Source organism: Hirundo rustica, chromosome 8 (assembly GCF_015227805.2).
Source record: "Hirundo rustica isolate bHirRus1 chromosome 8, bHirRus1.pri.v3, whole genome shotgun sequence".
In the NCBI taxonomy this organism is placed as follows: Eukaryota; Metazoa; Chordata; class Aves; order Passeriformes; family Hirundinidae; genus Hirundo; species Hirundo rustica.
Window position 1 is genome coordinate 15014685 of NC_053457.1, and position 23069 is coordinate 15037753.

Genomic DNA, 23069 nt, shown 5'->3' on the forward strand with positions numbered 1-23069 from the left:
CCATACCAGAAACGGGGTAGCAGAAAGAGAAAATTTTCCTTTGAGTCCTGCCAAGTTGCTCTTATTTGTGATCCACCAGTTTCAGCTCATTCTAGACCTCTGGATCCTAGAACATGCTTAGTGGAAAATAAGGCATGGTTCTTACAGAATCACGGCAAAGAATTTAAAAAGTAGATATATCTTCATCAATAGTGATGGTAAAATTTGGTAATTTGCCACTTTAGAGGGCCATGGACCAGCTTGTAATAAAAAAATCAAAAATGTTATGAACCTAACTAAATATGCAGAAAAAAAAAGTTTATTTGAGACTAATTATTTGAGAATAATTTCTTTGGTAGAAAACCAAGACTTTTAATGTATTGTAAGGCATATAATTGTTTAAAAAATACAATTAATGATACAATAGTTAAGTGTTAGATATAATTGTAGCATAGTTATATTTCTGCAGTGTTAATTTCTCTGTATTTTGTATATTTCCATTCAATAAAGTTTTGAAAGTAATAGTTAAAAAAACTTAACAGTGACTTAAATAGGCAAACCCTAAAGATTTAATCATGTATTACCATTGTACGTCACTTACAAGATGGGAGTAGGGCCGATTGTTAAAAGCAGCAGTAGTTGGCAACTTTTCATGGCACTTTTAAAAGGTAATGCAGGTCACCATGTTATCATTTCACACATGATAACCATTACCAAAACTAATTTGGGGATCAGTTACTGCAATTAGACTAACACTGAATCTTGGACTACCCCACAATTCTCTTTAGGTACATTCATAAGATGAGGATGCAATAATCTGAGATCAAACTCCCTCTGGCAGCAGTGCAGGGGCCCATACAGACATAGCCGGACACCAGTGAGTGATCCAGGGGGATTTCTGTAATGGGCATCCTCTGGGGAGGACGAGCTGATTTCCTGGGTCCTCAGCTAGGTGACCAGCTCTGACTTTTGAGAAGGAACAGATTTCCACAGGAGAGTTTAGCGGTGTTCAACCAGCAGCCTACCAATCTCTTTCCCAGGAACCCTTGGCCTCACTGCAGGAACAACTCATTGGCTCATGAAGTATCTACTGAGCTACCACAGGTGAGAGCCTGGTAAATTAGAATAAACCAGACCTATGCTCTCTCAGTAATCCAGCCTGCAGGTTGCAGCAATTCAGCAGCTGTTACAGAATAAGCTGAGCCATTGGAGATCATAGATGAGAACTGCTGAGGCCACACAAAAGTTAGCTCTTTTCATCTATTGCACCCACTGTAGTCTCTATTTGTACACAACGTACTTTAAAAACTTCAACAATGAATACTAACAATGTTAAATGTTAATGTCAACAAGTTTCCTTTTTCATTTAATAATCATCTACTGTAAACTATGGAATTAATCTACACTCATGCAGCATTTATTCCACATAAAATGCATGAAAAAGGCAGAAAATCCTAGCTAATCCTAAGAGTTCCAGTGAGCTCTCAAAAGCGGTCTTTAAAAACCAAAATCCATGTATTTTATTTACAAACTAAGAATGTGAGATCACTGATTTCCGGCTGTATTTTCAAAAGACAAGAAAACCAACTTAATTGATCCTACAGCTCACTTATACCATCACAATGACAATAAAACAAAGATGTATTCTTAGGGTTTACAAATAAGTGTCAACAAATTAATGCTACCATTGGCAGAACAAGAATAAATAATTTTCTTGAATTAGTTTATTTGTCAGACTCTAATGTCATGAAGAAACTCAGTATAATTGGGTGCAGTCATTTCACTTCAGTAAGATCTCTAAATTTCACCCTGATTATACAGAGGGGTATGTAATATAAAGTATGTCTTCTATAAGTAAATACCATTCAGTTCCACAAAGTCTGCATCTGATTGCTAAAGATGCCTTAGAAAAATCAGAATAGTCTTCTCATAAGAAAAAATGGAAAAAATAAAACCCTGTAGAAGCAAGTAAGTTCAGTACTTCAGACATTGTTCAGTTAGGCCTGTGAGGATGGAGGAAGAGGGAAAGAATCCTTAGGAACAGGATCTTGCATAGCAAGGAGGAGGATGCAGCTATTACACATAATGGACTCTTCCTCACTCACAAGTGAAAAAAGCCTCAGTTAAAAGAAGAACACAAGCACAGCACTTGAAGTGAATAACTGCCAGCTTTCAGCACTTTATGGGTACAATATAACAAGAAACTAAGTGGAGCTGCTGCATATGTTTCTGTGCTTTAACAAATTCAGATTATACAAGAGCCACACTTTTCCCCTTCAGGTCTTGTGACCATTCCCAACATATTGAATGGAACCCCAGCATATATTCTGGTACATTTTCTACTACAGTTGAGATGGTAACAGGCCTAATCCATCCAAATACGACTCTGCAGCACGAAAAATAAAACTGAAAAACTCAATGCATATCGATGAGATCAAATTTTACAAAAGTTCTTCTTTTCTTTTTTTTTTTTTCTTTTTTTTCTGAAGACTAGACATATATATCAGTAACAAGATAACCTATAGGCCTACTCTTATGGGTCAGGGTGCAAGTGAATTGCTAATGGAGTAGTCCTAGGATTAGACTTCCTTACTGGGAATTCATTGCATTATCCCATATATCCTTTGTTTGAACAAAGTAGCACATGATGCTAGTCACTGTAAAGACACTGAAGTACAGTCTGAGGATGTGATTGACAATTTGTCCCTTTGAAATCATGCTCAGGATCCTAAAAAAAGCACTGCTGTACCTCCTGAACAATCAGCCCCCACCTCTGTGCACTGTTAAAAAGTTTAAGTAAATTCCTGTATTAAATTTCTCTTCTGATAAACCACTATTATGTAACTAACCTCCATCACATCCATAAGAAAGAGAAAGGTATACTAATTTATTATAGGCCTACAATGTAAGTTAGCAGTAATCAAAAGTAGAAAATCAGACATACATCCTCTCGGACTGAGCACCAACACTGAAGGAGAGAAAAGAATAGCTTTAGGCAACAAACCTGTGGATACATCTAAAAATTGTCTAAGGAACTTGTAACAATGTATTTAAACTTTCTGAGGGAAGCACGAGATCGCAAGGAATAGTATATTACAAAACCTGCATGGAGTTCTTAGCTAACAGCAAGATTGTCAGTGTACGTGTTAAGGGGGGAAAAAAAAAAGCGTACTTCCAACAGAAAGCATTCCAGAGCTGTGCAAGGAACCTCTGTAACTCAGCATTTCAGATTTCCAGGGCAATTAACTCCCCACTGTATCACATCACTTAACATTAATTAATTGCTAAAGATGTAGTTATGTAACTTCTTGAGCTGCTAAGGATAAAACAGCTCCCGAGCTCCCAAGGCTTGAGTGGCACGCCAAATTAATATCAGTGAAGCACAGGGATTTACCCTCTCTTCTGAGATTGCCAAATCAAGCATTCTCCTTCCAGTGTCAACTACTGGGAGAAAATCAAATAAATGTCAGTCAAGCCATCAGCCCACTGCTACATGAAAAGTTTTATGGGCAAAAGGTTCTGAGAAAGTCCCGCTGTCATTTGCACAAAAACATTGGAGGGTTCACGTCACAGCACCTTTGGAACTATGTCCCTTTACTGATACTTCCAGATGTTTGTTCCTTCAGGAGAAATCCCAGCCTGCACTAATCATGGCATTAACTAGAAACAGTTTAATTTTCAGGATAAGACTAATGTGCTAATTAACATCACTCATATTGTCTTATAAGTTACATGTGGCATTGGCTCAGGGAAAAACAGAATCAAAAACCAATGAAGTTTGAGTCCCCTCATTCAGGTGGACGTTAGCTTAGAGACAGTCTAAATTCCTTCGTTGCTTTTGAAAAATCTGAAAAAGATTTTACAACTTCAAAACATGATGTTAACATAGCTGAAGAGGCATTTAGGCTGAGTCAAGCAGCAGGCAGCTGAATTGCACACCCAGAAAGAACCCACTGCCACCATTTATATAGTGCCTTCTGATTCCATGTGGGTGACTGATGTTTGATTACTCCAGAATATGGAAACAGCTTCTAATCACTTAAATAAATTATCATTTTGGATGGATGAACAGAGGCTGCATATGTACACTGAAGCTTGCTCAAACACACTGAAAAAGAAAGAGTTTCAAGGTACTAGCTGAATGGATTTAGCAGGAATGTATTGGCACAACTCCTTTTCTGTTTTTCTAAAATATGTCACATTCAGAATCACTTTAAAGATGGTCTTCCTACAATGCTATTGATGTTGCTGCCCAGGAACAGCAGCAAGACCTGACAAAAGAAGTGAATATGGTTCTGGAACATCAGGCAGACAAGTCCATGGGACCAGCAGTGAACCACTCAATTCCATGCCAAAGTGATGCACGTAAGGACGTTTGTCTTGTAATGCTTAACAGTTACCATCTGTCTCATAACAAAGTCTGTTGTCAAACTGACAATGGTGTAACTGGAACTATCTCATTTTCAAGAGGACAGGTTGAGGGATCTGGCATTGTAGAATCTGAAAAACTGCCACAGATTCTTCAGACCTTCATTTTCTGACCACCCTGATATTTGTTGAAATGACATTCCCAGGTCTGTAAATATACACAAAGTTGTACACAGCTATTCCCAGTGTACTGAAAAAAGCCTCACTACCAGCAACCTCAAAAAGTCAGGTCCTCCCCGTGCACTGCTGCATCTTCCATCATCTGATCCACAACCACATAAACAATGGATGGGCTTCCTTCACAAGCACAAAGAAAGCTTGACAAGTTCCCAGCTTTGTAATTTGCTTACATTTTTGCAGAGTTTGTCATTAGGATAAAAAGTTTTAGTTGCTTTTTTTTGTACTGTCCACGTAGCTCTGAATAACGCTTTGAAAATCATCTTAGCCACAGCTGAGTAAAAGGCCTGGCAATTTTCTCTAAGATGTTCCAAAAAAATCTAGGCAGCTCTCAAATGTTACAAAATTTCTCTGACATCTGTACTGATCGGTTTAGGCATTACAGCAGTTTCCCAAGCTGCATGTTTTAATTCTGATGAGGAAAGGCTGTCTGCCCTGTAACAAGCAGGGACACATCACCACGACGTTCGACACAGACTGGTTTGGAAACACACATGGGTGACAGAACGTGCTTGAGAGAGCGAGTAGCTCAGGAAACAGGACCACATGCCAGTGACATCAGTCTGCTGTGACACTATCAACAGGACACCATCTCTGCCATAGTGCAAATAGCCACGGCTGTATTTCCAGAGACAAACTTACAGGACAGTTTTTGTCAGCTCTCACGCATGTTTTGCTACTCCTTCAGCAAGTACACATCCCATTGATTAGGACAGGTCACAGAGAGCATTGAGGACAGGTGTTTAAGAAATCCATTTAACTGGCTGGCAGCATTTAAAATTTAGTAAGTTATAAATAGTATAAATAAGAAAAAATTAGCGGTAAGTCCCAGCTCTTTGTCTGGTTTATCTTATTTCACATGGAACAGGTTTGAGAAGCAGGTATGTGCACTTGTAGGACAGCCATGGTGCTGACAGAAGACCACGCTGAGAATGCTACCCCAGCATGGCAGAAACATGTGAGACCTGGCACAGAAAGAAGCACACACCTCAGGATTTTTTTTGAAGAGAGGATAAGGTTATCACCCCTAAGTTTATTAAACCATACCAAACAAAAAAATGGTTTAGAGAGCGTTTTTGTACATTTTCTTTAAAGCTGGATTAAACCACTGAAAATATTGGAAACACATGTTTGATGGAGCCACCAGGCCCATATGAGCAGAGCTGCTTCAGGAATGAAAATGAAGCTGCTTAAGGAATATCAAGCGTATGGCCAAAACTAACTCTGAGGAATTTCACATTTTGGTCCAAATGGTTCAGAAAACACAAAACCTACCTCTCTGAGCAAAAAAAATTGACCTATTTCCTTTTGGTCAACGGAAAGATACAGAGCTAAATACTTTTTGCTTCACTAAGTAGGAGGAAAAAGTTGTTTAGGGGACTCGCTTGCACTTCGTTGGAGTGGTAGTCCAGAAACAGTTTTTGCAGAAAGTTATTCATCGCATAAGTGATTTTAAGCACACAATTAAGCAGAACATTTCTAGTCAATGGTATGACTGATTTCATAAAAAATGACAGTTCCTGCAAACTTGCATTAACATGAAAAAATTGAGAGTGTGCTTGGGGTGACCCCTCTGATAGCCTTTCCATTATCTCTGTGCCAGTTATGCATGTTCAATGCATTTCAACCCTGCTCCTGAGCCAAGTCTTGATTCCTGCTATGCCTCAGTCCAATCTACTGTAGAGAAGTAATCCAGAAATTCTCACAACTGAGGAAAAGATTAAATTCATTAGTTATATGCTCATTTATACAGAATGATAGAGAGCAAGGAGGAAATCACTAAAGGGCTGATGGATCCCTGTGCTACGGATGTTGTAGATTAAATTCAGTAAGTACTGCTTAGCCAAGGGACTTCTTGGCAAATAGGTATAAACTTCATTTTAAAAGCAAGGAATCGGTTGCAATGAAGTTACTTAGATGTTTACAAGATTATAGCTCATACATTGTTTATAAAATGCAGTTCTGTGCCTGCACGTATTCTTCATAGATAATTTTTTAAATTTTACATATTATTTTCGGATTAAGCGTTAGGTGACCCAGTAGACAGACATGTTTAATATAAATCCAAGGTTTGGCTAATTACTTACAAAACAAGTAGTAGAAATTTAAAATACTTCTAAGCCTTTAGAGCACACCGCTTTTTATAAGCAAGCATGAACCTGTTCATTTTTCAAAGCTAAACTCTCTAACTTATGAGTTCATTAGAATGTTAAAACATACAATCCATTTAGATTAACAGAACAAGTTAATTGTAATGGAAGAATGAAAATTTGGATTAATTTACAAGCCCTTGAAATAGAGGTTGATATTCGAAAAAGTGCCATACTTCCCTGATGTGAATTCAAAATAATTTAGCATAGTATTCTCTCTTAATGTTATGCATCATTTAAAAGTCATTCCAGTCTATACTTTATTAAGAGTAAATAAAGACGTATTCTAGTTAAAAGTCAAAATTCTTTAAAGTATCTAATGACAGGATGTAAGCTTTTCCCAAAAATAACGTACAGCTCCAAAATTGAAAGGTTACAATTAGATGGCAAGAAGTAATGCAGAAAGCAAAAGGGAGTTATGATGATTTTCCCAGGTGTGATTATACAAAAATTACTGTAAATTCCCAAGAGTATATGAAAGCTGCCAAAAAAATTCCATTTTACATTTTCCTTTTACCTGCCAGTCCTAGCAATTCAAGTAGAAATGTGTCAAGCTACATTCTTTCAAGCTCACATTGCATCAGCAGTAATAAAATTTGTGTAATGAGAATTTCACAATTCTACCAAGGATGAATAAACAATAGAATACAGGATTCCCTAGCTGCTAAGTTAGATCCATAGCAATACTAGAATTGCTAAGATAAAAATAAGCTATTAAGAAATAGGACAAAAACCAAGAGCACCCACTCTGAGGAAGAAGATGGGGCCGTTCTTTGTAAATACTTCCAGAAAAACAAAAATGAAAATGTGCTGTTTGTTGCCAAGGTGGAGTAGTTTAAAATCCAAGTTATAAAATTCTATAAAGTTCAACTTGAAATCCAGCACTTGTGTTACAAAGACAAAACTTCAAAGACTATTTCTTGCAGTTCTAACCTCAGCAGTCCAAAAGCAAAAGAAATGCTGATAAAAATCATGCAAATAAAGCCTGGTCAGCAATACTTGCCCTCTCTGCACGTGTAAGCTATTTACTTTACATACTTTAAAGTCATGAGCCCTATTAAAAGACTCAGATTTTTTTTTTTCCTTTCCAAATCAATGTCTATTGTTAGATGGGCACAGGCTTAACTAAAATTATGGAAGGAAACTGAGTAGTAGTAAAACACCGTCTCTATGAACCTGAATTTAGTTTGTTGGCAGAACACTAAAACAATACATTATTTATGAACTGCATGCAGTTACATATATGCATATTTTAAAGATTTAATATAATGGATCCGATCATTTGGAGAGATTGCAAGAGCTCAGATTAAAGCAAGATGTCACATATCATATTAGATATAAAGCCAAAATTTAATGAGACAAGTAAAGGTCAGAGAAGCACACTGCAATTTCAATTTGATACCCCTACACGTCTTGTTCTTAAGGATGCATCACAACTTCAAACACACAGCAAAACTAGAAGTCAGTATAAAAGAATAATTCTAATGCCAAGCAAACAGCAAAGTTAAACTTTGGTTTCTATTCCAAAAACTAAAGGATTGCAATTCAGTCTTCCTCTTTAGTCCTCATTTTCCCAAGTATTATCAAGTAATTTTTAGTGACTGATGCCTGATCAATTGAAACTTGATCTAGCAAAGTTATCAACATGCCTTATTGGTGGGTTAAGTAAAAAAAAAAGAACCAACCCAACAACTGTGTCTAACAGTAATATAGTACCTTTAAGAGCACATTACCTGCATTTTTACTGATTATCTGGATTCCATCTGTTTTCTGTATTGTACTGCAGTCAGAAAAGCCCTTTGTTATTCCTTTTACCCTCTTCCCATTCTTTACATTCTGTCTCCACCACTGAGTACTAAAGTCTCAAGCAAAAAGATATTTCAATAAGACTTTTCTTTAAGGCCTTACAAGTACTCCAGCTGCCATGATTAGCCACTTTTATTTTGCAGGTGAACAAATTTACATGCAAGAAGGATTAGAGTTGGCAAGGAAAGTAGATTGGTAAGGGACAAACAAGAATGGGACAGTGAGGGAATACCGAATCAGAGCAACATTGGGGTTTTTATACTGTTTTTTTCTTCCCATATTACTTCACTTTTCTCACACATTCTGTCTCCACTTTCTTCACTTCTGTCACCATTACTCTTCTAATATGAATTAGTATTTCCAAAGCTTAATTTGATGTTAATTTAATCTCATTAAGGAATGACTAAACTGTTGTCTCATTTATTTTATCGTTTCCATTTTTAAGCCTGCTACTGTCATTTCTGGAATATATCAATCACTTCCCCCCCTGCCTCCCTTCATATCATGAGTCAAGCCATGATAATAATGATTCCCTAACTCCTTCCAGGATCAGTTCAAATAACTTTAACATTCCAGAAAACCTAACCATAAAGAGCTTTACTACTGCCCTTCAATACTTTTACATTGTTCTTGGTACTCCCTTTCAGGTATTTTTAAGAAATATTACTGTACTTATAAAAATGCTTACATAACACACTTTAACAGAGTGTGGTGTTTCTGCCTCTTTGTCATTTATCTTCCATCCTCTCAACATTTATTCCAACATTCTTCTGTATTTCTTCTGCAACAGAATAATTTTTCCTTTGCTCTTTCCTTTCCTTTTACAGAGCTTTTCCTCTAATGTATGATGTGCCTCTGCTTCCACATTTCATTTTGTGGAAATATGCCTTCTCCATCGCACACTAGAAGCATTTCTACAAAAAAAATCCATCTTTTCTACTGCCCCCCATATGTCCAGACCTTTCTCTTTTTCTGACCCTGCTGAGATACCCTGTCCACATAATGTCTGCTTTGGGCAGTCAACAGGGCCAACCTTCAGCTTTCTGATATTCACTATGTTCTCCAGCTATAGTTCAGTCCTGCAGAGTGCCACACACAACATTGAAAAAATACCAAGTTTCCCTTTTGTACCTTACCAGCCAAATTCCTCCTTCACGGCTGCACTTCACATCTTTCCTTTCTGTTAACACGCTAGGAAAAAAAAATAAAATCTAACTCTGCTCTTCACAGCTTAACTGCAATTCTGGTTAATTCTTTGTAAACTTCTAAAATCTTTGCTTTCTTTACAGTTGATGCTGCTTTAAATTTTAGTTCCAAGCCCCATGATTTAAGCTTCATTTTCTTCCCAGTTTTCTTCATAATTCAGAACTTCTTCCTATTGCCTCTTTCTGTGATTACCACCTCAAATTTTTCACACATGGCAAATACAGTATTTCTAAGACTCTTTTTTCTTTAAGAAATCAGCTTATTCTGCTCAGAAACAGAGAGCATTTCTTGAGTAGATGATGCTGCCTTTGCAGGTACAAAGGAAATATCCAAAATACATGAGCACATGTAAGAGATGATGATGTGCTCATACACCATGAGCAGATGATCATCATACACCATGTAAGCAAGCATCTGACAAGTTCATTTTCCCTTTTTAAACACATTATATACTCTAAAGTTTCTCCGCCCATTGCCTTTGGGTATTTTTGGTTCAACCTAGTGTTGCTTTTCTGGCCCTTAAAGAGTCTATCTGAAACAAACAATTCCAGAACCCTCAGGTGCTTCCTGAGTTCTTCCTCTTTTTTAATCCAATCAAATTTTTAGTTGCATTTTTCCTATTACACTCCTCAGTAATATACTCTTCCCACTTGGAACTCAACTTTTAAAAAAGCAATTTGCCAGATTTCAGGGCCTATTTGTTCATCTCCAACCATTCTACTCAGATGCATTTCATTGTAGTCAGACTTCCAAGGATGCCTTTCTTTAACTTGTCATTATTTCTCACCAACTTTTAAACAGTTGGAGCGAACTCTTTTAGGCTTTATCTCTCAATTAATAGCACACTTTTCCAAGCTTTTCCCATAGTGTTGAGAAATTAATAAGAGCCGTATTCTTAGGATTTCTTCCACATTCACTCCGAGTGTGGCTACTTTGGCACTCTGAACTTACTTATTGGTCCCTTACTTCTCAGTCACCAGATAAGCTTCCTGAAAGAGTGTTTATTTCTCCCATTACTTTCAACAAATTAATACATAGTTATGTTAGCTCTCTCTAGGGTTACTTACACACACATTCTCTCCAATAAGCCGATGAATTTTGTTGCAAAAACTCTTCCAGAATTTCTAATTTAATTGGTTTCCATTTCAACTACTTTTTTTCTATCTTTGTATTTCTTTTTCTTCTGCTAAAGTTTACAGAATAACAGCTTCTTTCAAGATTTCCAGAATTCTTTTTTTTTTCCCCTCTCTCTCTCTCCTATCTCTCTTTTTCAAGTCTTTTAGTGATGTTATGTTATTCATGCACAACTGTTTAAGTTTCAATTCTATTTGAAACAGCAACTAGGAGATGACAAACCTTCTGGAGACAAATACAATTCCAGATGGCAACTGGAGCTGACTGAGGCACCCAGCTCTGAGCTAAGATAAAGGAAAAGTTCACTGACAAAACCCGATCGGTGTAAGAAAAGTGCATTGACACAAATACCTACATTTCACTGATTTAAACTTTGTCTATTTCCTTGACTCTATATGGGTCCTGTGTACTTCACAGTATAATTATTGAACAATGGACTGCTAATGGCAGTTAAAGAAGGAAATGTAGTTTAGTAATAAATTAGCTAATGCCACAGCAGTCACTTCAAGGAGAGATGGAATTAAAATCCTGGGCTCTTTCAACACTTCAAAGTTTAGAAACTCTTGAGTCCACCAAGAGTTGCTTCTAAAACTCCATGATCTAAATGCAGCAACAGAAGCAGAATTTCACGTCTCTCAACTAATAAAGCGTTCCAGAATTCCCTCCAAAAGGTTCACCTCTAATCAGCTGTCATGGAAAGGAACTACCTTTACACCATTGCCATAGGTCAAGCAACAGTGATAACTGACAAAAAGTTTTTCCAATAACTTGAGCTCCATTGATGAAGAAATTTTTCAAAGTATCAGAAGCAAAAAATTGGCATGACCCCATGGTTAAAAAAAGAAGCTCAGAAAGCTGACTATATTTTAAAAACATAACCATTTCAGAATGACAATGCTATATACATTAAAAGATATGCAGCATTTTTTTAAAATCCAAAATATTTTCAAGACATTTGGTGTTTCAGAAAATGAAAACTTTAGTAAAGAAGTAACAATTATTTTGGAGAAAGGAGCAGTAATTATGACAATAATTTTTTCCCTTTAGTGGGGAGGAAATCTTTATTATATTATAATTTTATTTCTTCCAAATGTGCATTTAATGCTATCTGGCAGTCAGTTTTAACTATATAGGGAGGCTCAAAGTTAATATGCCAGGATCATTAACAAGAAGGTCCTAAGAACCCATTCTGTATTTTTTAATAGAATTTTTACATCACTTATAATATGAAAATAGGCGCACAGGTACATGCTTGAAAGTGTTGTGACAAAAAGCATGCTTTAGTTATAGAAAACCTAATATACCTGAAACCAAATTCATCATTACCATAGCCAGAAACATTCCTGTTGCATATAAGAAAGTTTTATGTTTCAGTCTTTTATGGACAAACTTTGAAGTTCTTACAGGATAAATGTGGTTAGAATCACAGAGCAATGCAGGCTAGACAGGACCTCTGCAATTCTCCAGTCCAAAACACCAGTCAAAGCAGAGACAGCCTCAAATTTAAATCTGCCTGACCGAAGGACTCATCCTGGTACGTAATGAAAATCTCCAAGCACAGAGACTCAACAACTTGCCTGTTTAACCACTGTCATTGTGACTTTTTGCTGTGTAAGGCTTCTAACTGCACCTAGCGACCTCGTCCTTGCCTCTTCTCCTTCCAGCACACACCTTTGACAAAAGCTTTTCACTCCTGGTACTCTGGAGCTGTACTTTAACCTGAGCAGAGCACTTGTGAAGAGACTAAAGTGCACAACTACAAGTCACATACAACACTATCAGCATAGGCTGAGCAACAGAATCACAAGCAGCCACGCCGCAGCGCTCACGATGAAACAGGCAACAGAGCAGATTCAACACAACACTTGAAAATATTGATAATTCTTTGCTAAGGAAGAACAAACCTGGGCAACTTTAACGGAATTTTGAGTGGAACCACCAGCATGATATTCTACTTTGAACTTTTTCACAAGTTCTTCAAATCTGTTAAGAAAAAGTAGAGAAAAAAGTTAAACTTTGCAATTTTTTTTTTCCAAAACAAGTCATGAAGATTAGAAGCAGGTGACATCACATTATTTGAAAACAAGAAATTCATCAACTGTTACACATAATGCAAGCTGTAAACATTCATTTAGAGTTTGTCCAAATCCAAAGTATAAACATTCATTTAGAGTTTGTCCAAATCCAAAGTATGACATCAAATCAAACTCTTCACCTAAAAGTTGCGAGTGGAGTAAGCAGTCAGGGAAAAAAATACCTGGAGCATAAGCTGAACTGCCATGAACTGCTAGATTGGTAAAATAGATGCTTGAAGAAAAATTACAGAAATGAAGATATTCAGATACTTATTCCACCTCATTAAATTTTACATTCTGTTTCTAGCTTGAGAGAGAAGATTGAGGAGATCTGATGCCTAGTTCAAAATTAACTTAAACGAAACAATAGTGCTGTATTTTAAGATTTCATATGAGACAGTATATTCTGACAGATGAAGAACTTTGATGAACAAATCTAGCAGTATGTGAGAAAACTTGGTAACAGAAAAGGTGTCTCCAGGTGAACTTTCAAACCCTTCAAGCCATACTACTATGAAAATATAGAATTCTCTGTCAACATTCAGTAGTAGATTGCTTAGAGTACTGAAACAAATATTTGAACCTTTAACAGAAGTCACTGTCTAGGATATGCGTTACAGCCCTGACCAGAGGGTACAACCACTCCAGAACAGTCTGCTCTCCAGTCACAGGCTCTGGAACAGGGAACTGGACTTACGGAGACTGCAGGGAGGCCATGCACAAATACTGCATCATGCCTTTAAATTCCAAGCACACTTCACAACGAGCGGGTTAAACAGCAGGATTAGCAACCTCAGAAGATGTTAGATTCAGAAGTAAGACAAACGCAAAATGTTTACTGTAAACTTTGCAGATTTGTGATTCAAAATTACCTCCATTACCCTAATTAATAGCATTTACTTTCCTTTAATGCCTATTAACTTTACCTTCAACAAACAAAGCTTGCCCAGTTAGATGTATTCCAATATATTTTATTGTGTTTATCTTTAGCATCTTTTTAAGGAATACACATCTTTATTTCAATCACAGTGCAAGTTGAATGCGATCTACGAACCCTACCCTTTCTCTCCTCCTCACAACCCCAATCTTCTTACATCATGTGAACAACAACTTTGGGGATAGATTTGTCAAATAATGATTTGTTTGTTTAAAAGGTTTTTATTTTCAATACCATCTTATTAATAAGAGCATTTTTCTTTCAACAGTACTTTCCATTTAAAGTGTTTGAATAATGAGCTACTCACCCCTAGTGAACTACCAATGGGCAGACAATTAGAAAGAATCAAGAACTAAATTACTACATATGCTTTTCACAGTTATCCACACTACTAATTATCCACCGGTTCTAAGTCAAGCAATTGAAAACTTCAATGATAGCAAGTAGCTGAAAGTGGAAAAAAATAACAAAACCCAACAGGTCTCTTAACAATTGCTTTTCAAGCAAAGATAAACCATCATGAACCAATTAAGTATTTTGGCAATATTTTTTCTTTAACCTAATTGACAGTTTGCCTTTTCATTCAATTTGAGTATGTACTGTACAAGTCACATGGTTATTTTTTGTATTCTTGTATACCTAAAACCAGGCAAGTTGATATTTTAATTCTTTTACCTAAAAGATCTGCAAAAAGTTTCCCAGTCCACATTATTTAACGGCAAGTTAAACCTTGTAAACACAGTATACTTCAGCCGAGTACCTATGTAAGCAGATCTGTGTCTAGGTAAGTATGTGTTTAAATAATTATCTTGTAGTTCAAATGAAGACTAAAATAGGCACTATCTGAATTTGAGGAAAAAAATTGGAAATTGCCATAAAACACCATCTGTATTATAAAAATTTCAAGATGACAGCTATGTAATCTAATAAATAATCGGGACAAATTACTTTAAAATTACTTAATTGTAAATTAAGTGATTATGGTTATACTATTTCAGATTGAACATAAAAATATATAACTCCTTCGAATTAAGATAGCGAATTTAACATCTCTAAATATCTGTTGTATAAAACATAACGAGTTCATACAGCTGCGAGAAAAGTAAATATTGCTGGTCATTTTTCATGACACATCAGAAGGACAGTATAAATTCTATTGCTTTAATCCACAAGAGCCTGAATTGCATCAAGCATGACCTCAAAATTCAGACTGCTCGTAGTTTTTTATCTCAAGATGAACAGTCGGACGGACATTTTTCCCAATGTCAGCAGATGGCACAGGCAGCGTGGGAACAGACTTTGTCACTGTGTGCTGCCTGCCTGACCTGCAAGGAGAAGACTCATTCCAGCCAGCCCCAGAAACACGGTGCTTGCTTTCAGAAAACCCTCCCCTTGAAGGAAGCTCAGCTGGAGGAACTGCTCCAAGGCTCGGGAATGCTGAACAGAGCTGCTGTGTGTGCCTCAGAACTAAGCCGTTATCACACTTAGGATAATTCAAGAAAATTAGAACCTTATGAGCACAAGGGAATATTATTTTTGCTTCACGATGTGTAGTCCCTGGTTTTTCTGAGTATCTCAAAGGCTGTTCCATATCTGAGAACCGTGACCCTTTTCCTGACCTAGCAACATACCATTACCTTAAATAACAGAATAATAAATCCCACAATCGGCACCATATAAAGGGGCCCCTATTTTTAGTACCATGAATTTGTCAACCACATTAAAGCATATTTTAACAAAAATAAGTTTGCATTTGCAGCAGCATGTGTTTTCAGCTGTGATACTGCTGATCACCTCTAGCGCTGACCAAAGGGGATATGTCAATGTTTTACTCAGTTACAGTACAGGCAGTAACACTTCTGTCAGCTGCTTTTTTTTTCCTTCTTCAAAAGAGAATGTACTCCTAATTGAACTTGATACTGAAAGGTGAGGCTATTCACTAGCCTCCCTTTTGACACAATTGGTGGCTATTAAAAAAAAAACTGATAAGGTGGTAGTAGAAGAAGCTATTGCACAAAATAACACAAACAATAATGACAATATAATCTATTTGGGGTTTTTTGGTTGTTTTGTTAACAAAATACACCTCCTCCCTTTACAGGAGGTGGAGGCTGATTTTCCAAAGGCACAGACTCTTCTTACATATGCCATACCATTACCTCAAACCAGAGACAGCTGTTAGAATTTCCCCCCAGTAAATATCACTGCTGACAATTTCACCACCCTGTTTGACTCTCAGACCATTCAGTCCCTTTTCTCTGTGTGCTCTTAACAAACTATGTGTAAACCTTACACCATTCCTTCTCATAGCACCTCCTAAAAGCATGATTTACTGCGCTGTAAAGAAAAATGCACTCGCTGTAATACCTAATCCCTTCAGACACCTGCAAAGATCATCTGTGTCAGTCACCCCTCTGAGCAGCTCTCTCACAGCCCCTTCTCAGTCAAGGCAAGCAGAATTCACTTCTCTGCATTTTCAAGGCCCTGCACAGCATTAGGCACTGAACATACCATCCTTCATTCGGTACATTCAGATTTACAACAGCCTCTGGGCACAAAGCTGTCAACAAAAATAGCTTTTCTCTCCCTAACCCATGATATCATCCAATGTCCAGTTACTAGAATTTTCTATGACTATTAGCAAAACTACTTTAAATCTTCCTTCAAACTATTTTTCACCATAATGTCATAAAAAAGTCATCAGCAAGGCTGTGTGATTTCCCGAGGCTACACTCCTGCCTAATAACTGGCAATCCTCTCGTGGATCAATACCCATCTCTCGTAACTTGCTTTATACACAAAATCTGAGGGTTTGGAGCTGGGACTGTCTTCTTGTTACACAGCAACAGATACACTCATGTATGGCTCACCATGGTTCCAAAAATCAAACTGACAAGAAAAATAAGCACATAAAACATTCCCTACAACCAAAAGCAGCCAACATAAGGCAGTGGAGCTACCCTATGGAAAATAAAAGCAATTCAAGTAATGCTGTTAAGTTTTATCACAGAATTTATATTAAACTAAAACCAAAAAACCTCTTTGAAGAGTAAAATGGCCACAGAATACCAGTCTTACATTGAGAGTGTACCAGAAAAAAACCCATTCCTGATGCATATGTCAGAAACTACTTACCTGCTAGAAATAGAGAACAGTAATCTCTTGTTTTTCAGCAGGGTATGTTGCCCTGGATATCTTTTGATATATCTGCTTATTACCTAAGATGTACTCAATAGCACACATCAGCAGGAGCTACACATAAAAAAATCACCTGCCAAAAGCAGCTAAAGAGGAAAGTAATTTTTACCCTTTTGAATGCCAGATAACCAGATAATGACAGCCTGAATGTAAGAAAAAAAATCAGGTTGTTTCATATAACAATATTAAAGTATTTTCAACGAATTGTACATTTTGTTTGGTGTTACAAAAATCTTCAAAACCACTAAGAGGCAAGCCTCTTAAATAATCAATAAAAGGTTGCAAGCTGCACTTAAGTCTATAACTCTTTTTTCTTTAAAGGTATGTTGGGGTTGGGGATGCAGCCGTTGTTGATATCTCTAAGAGAGGGAAGAAGACACGGATTTGGAATCTTTTTAAGGTATTAGATGAATGTTAATTACATTTTAATTAAAAATCATAATTAATAGTGATTCTGACACCTTTGCCAGATTTGTACTGCAAGGAGCAGTCATATTAACTCATGGCAATAGCTTTAAATGTTCAGCTGTGAGAAGAACCAGACGAATACGCTGACAGTTAGATGTTTGATCCTTTTAATTGCATTTTTTTCAAAATCTACTTAAATCCTCAAATTAAAAAACCTGCGTCCAATTGCCTATGAAATCACTCCATAAATTAAAAAAGAAAGTATGTAAGAGAGCGAGAATCATATTTTACAACCTGTTTTAATCGTACTAAATAAAAGCTCAGTAAAACTACAAGAACAACACCAAATATTATTTCAATTTTTAAGGAAACCCTCAAGGAACGAACCAACACAAACGACGAAATAATGCCAAACCTGCATCCTGATTGCTTTGCAGGGCATGGCAGAAGTAGTTATGCATACATCTGGACAAGCCTGTCATCTGTCACATTCTCAGTTTCATCACAGCCTGGGCCAGTGCCAGGACAATGCAGGCAGCCACACCGCCAGGCAGATGGGGCACATGTTGTTGAAAGACAACCTTCCCTGGACAGGGTTAGCCGGAAAGCTGAAGCCCTCATCATTTCATCCTGAGAAAAATCTTATTTACATTTAAGAAAAAGGGTCTAGTCTTGAGATTCAGACGTGATAATTAAATCAGAGAGTATTATTTTTAAACAGAAGTAGAAGGGAGAATATTTTAGAACTAATTCCGTGGGTAGAAAGAAAAGCCGCTCATATTTTTTAACTCTAAATAGTGTACCTAATTTCTCTGCCTAAACTGTACGACTCCGTGTTCAAAGTTCAAACCCTAGAAAGGATAGCTACATATATGATCAATTTCATCCCTACTCTTTGAGATATAAGGAAATAAGATTGAGATACAGATATAATTGGTTGCTCTTACTTAAAATTGAACCTGAAAGAACACAAATCCCTGTTTCAAATGAGGTACAATCACAGAGGTACATGAGGAAACTTCATAACAGCTGCTTGGCAATGACTGACTTTATGCAGAGCTAGTTCTTCTTATCAGCTTGGCACAGAATTAAAGAGCTTGGGAATGGGTGAGGGAGTCAAGGGGAAGAACGAAGCATGCTAAGAAGGAAGTATTGCAGACAGGTTAGCACCACAGACATATAACACAACCGAAAGCTAAATTTGTTAGGAATAGGACTGCCACAATTGAATAGAGCAGATCATCATATTTTTCTCCTTTATTTACTAAAGTTCACAGAACGGTGACTCTTCATGGGAGCATTTACTGCTGCAAACTAGAATTTCACATGAAGTATTTTCCTAATCACCTCATCCAAACAAACACCAAATGAAAAAAGCCAGTAATTCCAACCAGGTTAGGATTATGAGTACCAAATGTTAATATATGAAAGAAGAAAAAAATGCATAGGCAAATTGCAAGATTCATAGCTTTGAAATATTTTACCACAAATGTTAGTGAGGTTGAAAAAAATGCACTTAAATGTCAGTTTGATAAAAGCCAAAAGAACATTTTCCACATGTGTTTGCATTTAGGCATATTGAAACAAGATGGAAGAAGTAACAGTCATTCAAATATAAGGTTAAAACATCAGCTCTTAAGATCATGATTTAAAGAAATTTCTCAGTTTTTATTTTTTTTAGCAGAGGCAAATTTACACAAGTGTTCTTGAAAAGCCCCCCCCCGCTCCACCCCCTTCCAGATTATCTGGATATCTTCCTCCACATTATCTCAAAAATATATATGATTACACTCAGAAGGATCAGCCACAAGGCAAGTTTTTCTGTTGATATTCTACAATGGTGTAGAACAGTAAAAACAAACCCCACAACCCTATACCACTAGATTATTAAAAGATCACATTTCTTATTCTCTCTCTTAACACTACAAATAGATACACTATAGATACACAGAGCACGTTTTCAAGCCTTAAAATTTGTGTATAATATATAATTACTATAACATCCCTCCCTCTATTAAATTTCTACTCAAAATGTTTTAAGAAGTTTATATAATGGCAGTAATCAAGAACTATTAATAAAGAAATTCTGTCAGTTCAGTAATTCACTACAATGCATGCTTTCCTCCCACTGTCTTTTTGAAGGAAGATCTTCCAAAACAAGAGCCAAGACTCAAACATTTTGTGGATATATGCGGGGATTTTCACCACAGTATTTGTCGCAAAACACCACAGGCAGAAACGGCTCTCTGCCCTTATGCAGAGCCAATAAGAATCAGACAACATTGCAGGCAGGGAAAAGAATGCAGCATTTACCTTCTGCATCCTTGGATGCACCAAAGTCTGTTCTGGAGCACTAAGGAACAAGGTCATTTCCTTTGTTATTTCTCAGCAGCATAGCATTTACACTTGCTCCTGATGTTCCCGGCATACATCTGGCAGCTTGTATACAAGAACACTACTTCTAAAAAAAAAAAAAACTATCTCATTTTCTGTTTGCTTCTCAGAAGTAGCACAGGAAGAATATGTGCTTTATGAGACCTACCAGTAAATTTCTGGTGTCCAAATTTACTTGCTAACTAAACAGAGAAAGGGCAAGTTGTTTATCATACTACAAAGCAGCGAACTTAATCCTTTTACCATGAGTGTCTTTGATCTACAATAAAAATGCAGGAACAAAAGTAACACTAACTGCTTTTGAAAGTAAGACTAAAGTTACAAAATTAAAAGCAAATTAGAGATCATAATCCTAATTATGCAGCAAATCTAAGAGACTGCAATAGATGCTTCCCACTTGGCACAGTAGAGACCAGGTGTTAACTGTCAATAAACCTTTAGTGAATGCTAATTGAAACTGCTGTTTCACAAGCATCAACCTACTCCAGCTCACATCAAAGTGAAAATTCGTTTAACTTAATAAAGTATTTGCTAAGAATATTTTAATAATAAGAGATAATCTTGATTTAATAATCAAGAGATCTTAGACTGTATCTTTGCTACCATTTGGATTATCTAAAGCTGTAGCACAAATCATATCAAACTGTAAAGAACTGACAAAATAAACCACAAAAAAATCCACAGGCACACTCACACATGGTAGACAGAAATGCTTTGCTACAAAATTTTTACAGTTTGTACTTTTCTCTGTAAATACATAAAAATTGTAAAAATTGAGTAAGGTGCAAAGTTTGGGTTCTGATATTAGAAAGTTTTGCAGAGCTGTTTCAGAACCAAATTATAAACTAATTGTTTGCATGCATTAATCAGATCAAGAAACATTTAATCTAAGAAATATTCTCTACTAAAATGAAATCCAAGATAATGGTGACTGTTGTTAACCACAATCTAAACCACTTTTTTTGCATTACAATAATATAAATGGTTCCTGTCGATGCAACTACACTGCTAAACCATCTATTGTTCTTCAACCCTTGTGTTATTTTAAATTCTTTAAATTAGTAGCCAGTTGGTACATTTAAACCAGGAAAACATTAAAAATAAATCAGGAACTGAAAGTAGACCAAGAAGATAGTATGCATCCACTCTAAGCTCCTATTAACATGCAGTGAACTGTAATAATTTTCCTCATAAACAAATAACGAGTGCAGAAAACCCTGCTTTGAGCACAACAATCAGTAAATACCAAGAGATATTTCCTCTTTAGTTCTCTTTATCTTCCCTGTTTCTCAGTACAGCTCTGTCTTCAATATACATTAAGACAGTCACCTACTGATAGCTGAAAAAAAACTTCCATGCCTCTGCAGCTAAACTGACTCTGATACTTACACAAGCTTATTTATAGGTTTCTCAACTGATTTGACCCCAGCACGCTTGTCCACAGTGTAGATACTTGCCAAATTCCTAAAATGTCATATAATTTATCTTGACCAACCCAGTCTAAGCCTTGTGGGTTACTTAGGAGCAGCACACACTGGTAATATCAGAATCACCACACTAGATTGGTTTAAAGCATCTTATACAGTGACCACAACAATATGAGAAGATGAGTTAAAACAATATACACTGAAGGGTCAACACACCTGCTAATAATGCAAAAATATTTCCCTCAGTAAGGTAAGAGAAATATTCTTTCTTATCTCAGTACACCATTTATAAATCAAGAGGAAACCCAAACAGATAAATAATCAATGTAGAGTAAAAATTATTAGCTCTAAAGGAAACATCCTTTTGCTACCAAAAAAAAAAAAAAGGAGTCTCCAGATGTGTAATCCACTTCACGAGATGAAGATGTGTAAACAAAATAAGACAACAGTACAGTCGATAAGTGGCATTAGAAGTACCAGAGGTGACAAAAGACTTGATACTCAAGCTATTCTTTAAAACATTCCCTTACAGAATAGGGTTTGGGAGTCGTCTTCATCCTGTCTTTCAACAGTTTGCCCTAAATATTTGCCTTTTTTTTTTTTTTTTTTTTTTAAACAAATGAATCACCTACACTACCAAAGTCGGGAATTTCAGTAAAACAAAAACAAAGCAAGCAATTTTGATTAGTTACTCTTACATTACATTTCGTACTTGAGTGTTGATATTTTCATCTCCAAAACAAAGCCTCCCATGCTATATCAACACAAAACCTTCAAACCTTGAGGGAAGAAGATGAAGGAGAGACTACAACACAGAACAGTTAAAAAAATATATAGTCTTCAGTAGGGAGAAAAGCAAAGATGCTGGTTAATCCTTAAAAATAATACATAATGATAATGAATTTGGAGTACTCTCAAAGGCACAAACTTTTTATAGTGCTCCTCTACTTAGGAATCTTTTCAGGAGATTCCTCTAGAACTAGGTAACACATTCAAATTTTAGAAAGTGTACGATATTCTGAATTAGGAAGCAACTATATTTTCCTCTCTATCTCTAAAAGGTGACTGTTTTCAATTAACCTTCTTCCTCAAAAATGTTTCACTATTATACCATTACCAGGCTCCTCATAAGTCTTCCAGGTTTTGAGATTTTCATATACATGATAATGCAATAATAATAATGATAGCGAGTGCATGCTTATTCTTACAGGGAGATTAGTCTCCATTTCAGCACATTTTCTAGCTGAAGTTTTAGTTACTTGACAGAGTATCTCCTGCAGAGATTAGCCTATTATTATTTGCTACAGACCCTCTCTGAAAGCAAGCCCATTTTCTCCAGATGACTCATTAACAAGCACGACAGAATGAAGTGTTCCAGCCTGAAATGCCAGCAGCTAAAAATAACTCATCCCACAGCCTATGACAATTCAGTCCATCTCTTCCCTCCATAGGCACAGTCTCAGAGGGTCACCTTTTGGGGGGTGAAATTAGCATATGCAATGAACTGGGAGGGCAGGGCAAGGCACAGGGGCACCAACCTAACAGAACAAAGAAAGAAAATCACAAGTTACGGCAAAGCTACAAGGGGATAGTACTGCATAAGTAATTTCAAAAATTAATGTTCCAAACAGCACTTTAAAAGCTCGTTTCACAGCAGAACAACAATTCATGGACTGAAAGGAAAAATACAAATATTTGACACAAAAAAGACAACCCTGAGTTTTCCTGTGAAAAACGTAATTTTGACTTC

At 36.5% G+C, this 23069-nt stretch overlaps 1 protein-coding gene across 2 annotated transcripts in view; it reads right to left on the reverse strand.

The window, feature by feature from the left end:
• Positions 1–23069, reverse strand: part of ADK (adenosine kinase) — a 273051-nt gene that overhangs the window by 189136 nt on the left and 60846 nt on the right. For both annotated transcript variants that reach the window (XM_040070582.1, XM_040070583.1), the window contains exon 4: positions 12785–12863. In XM_040070582.1, the coding sequence (XP_039926516.1) occupies positions 12785–12863 (79 nt within the window). The remainder of the gene's footprint in view (positions 1–12784; positions 12864–23069) is intronic.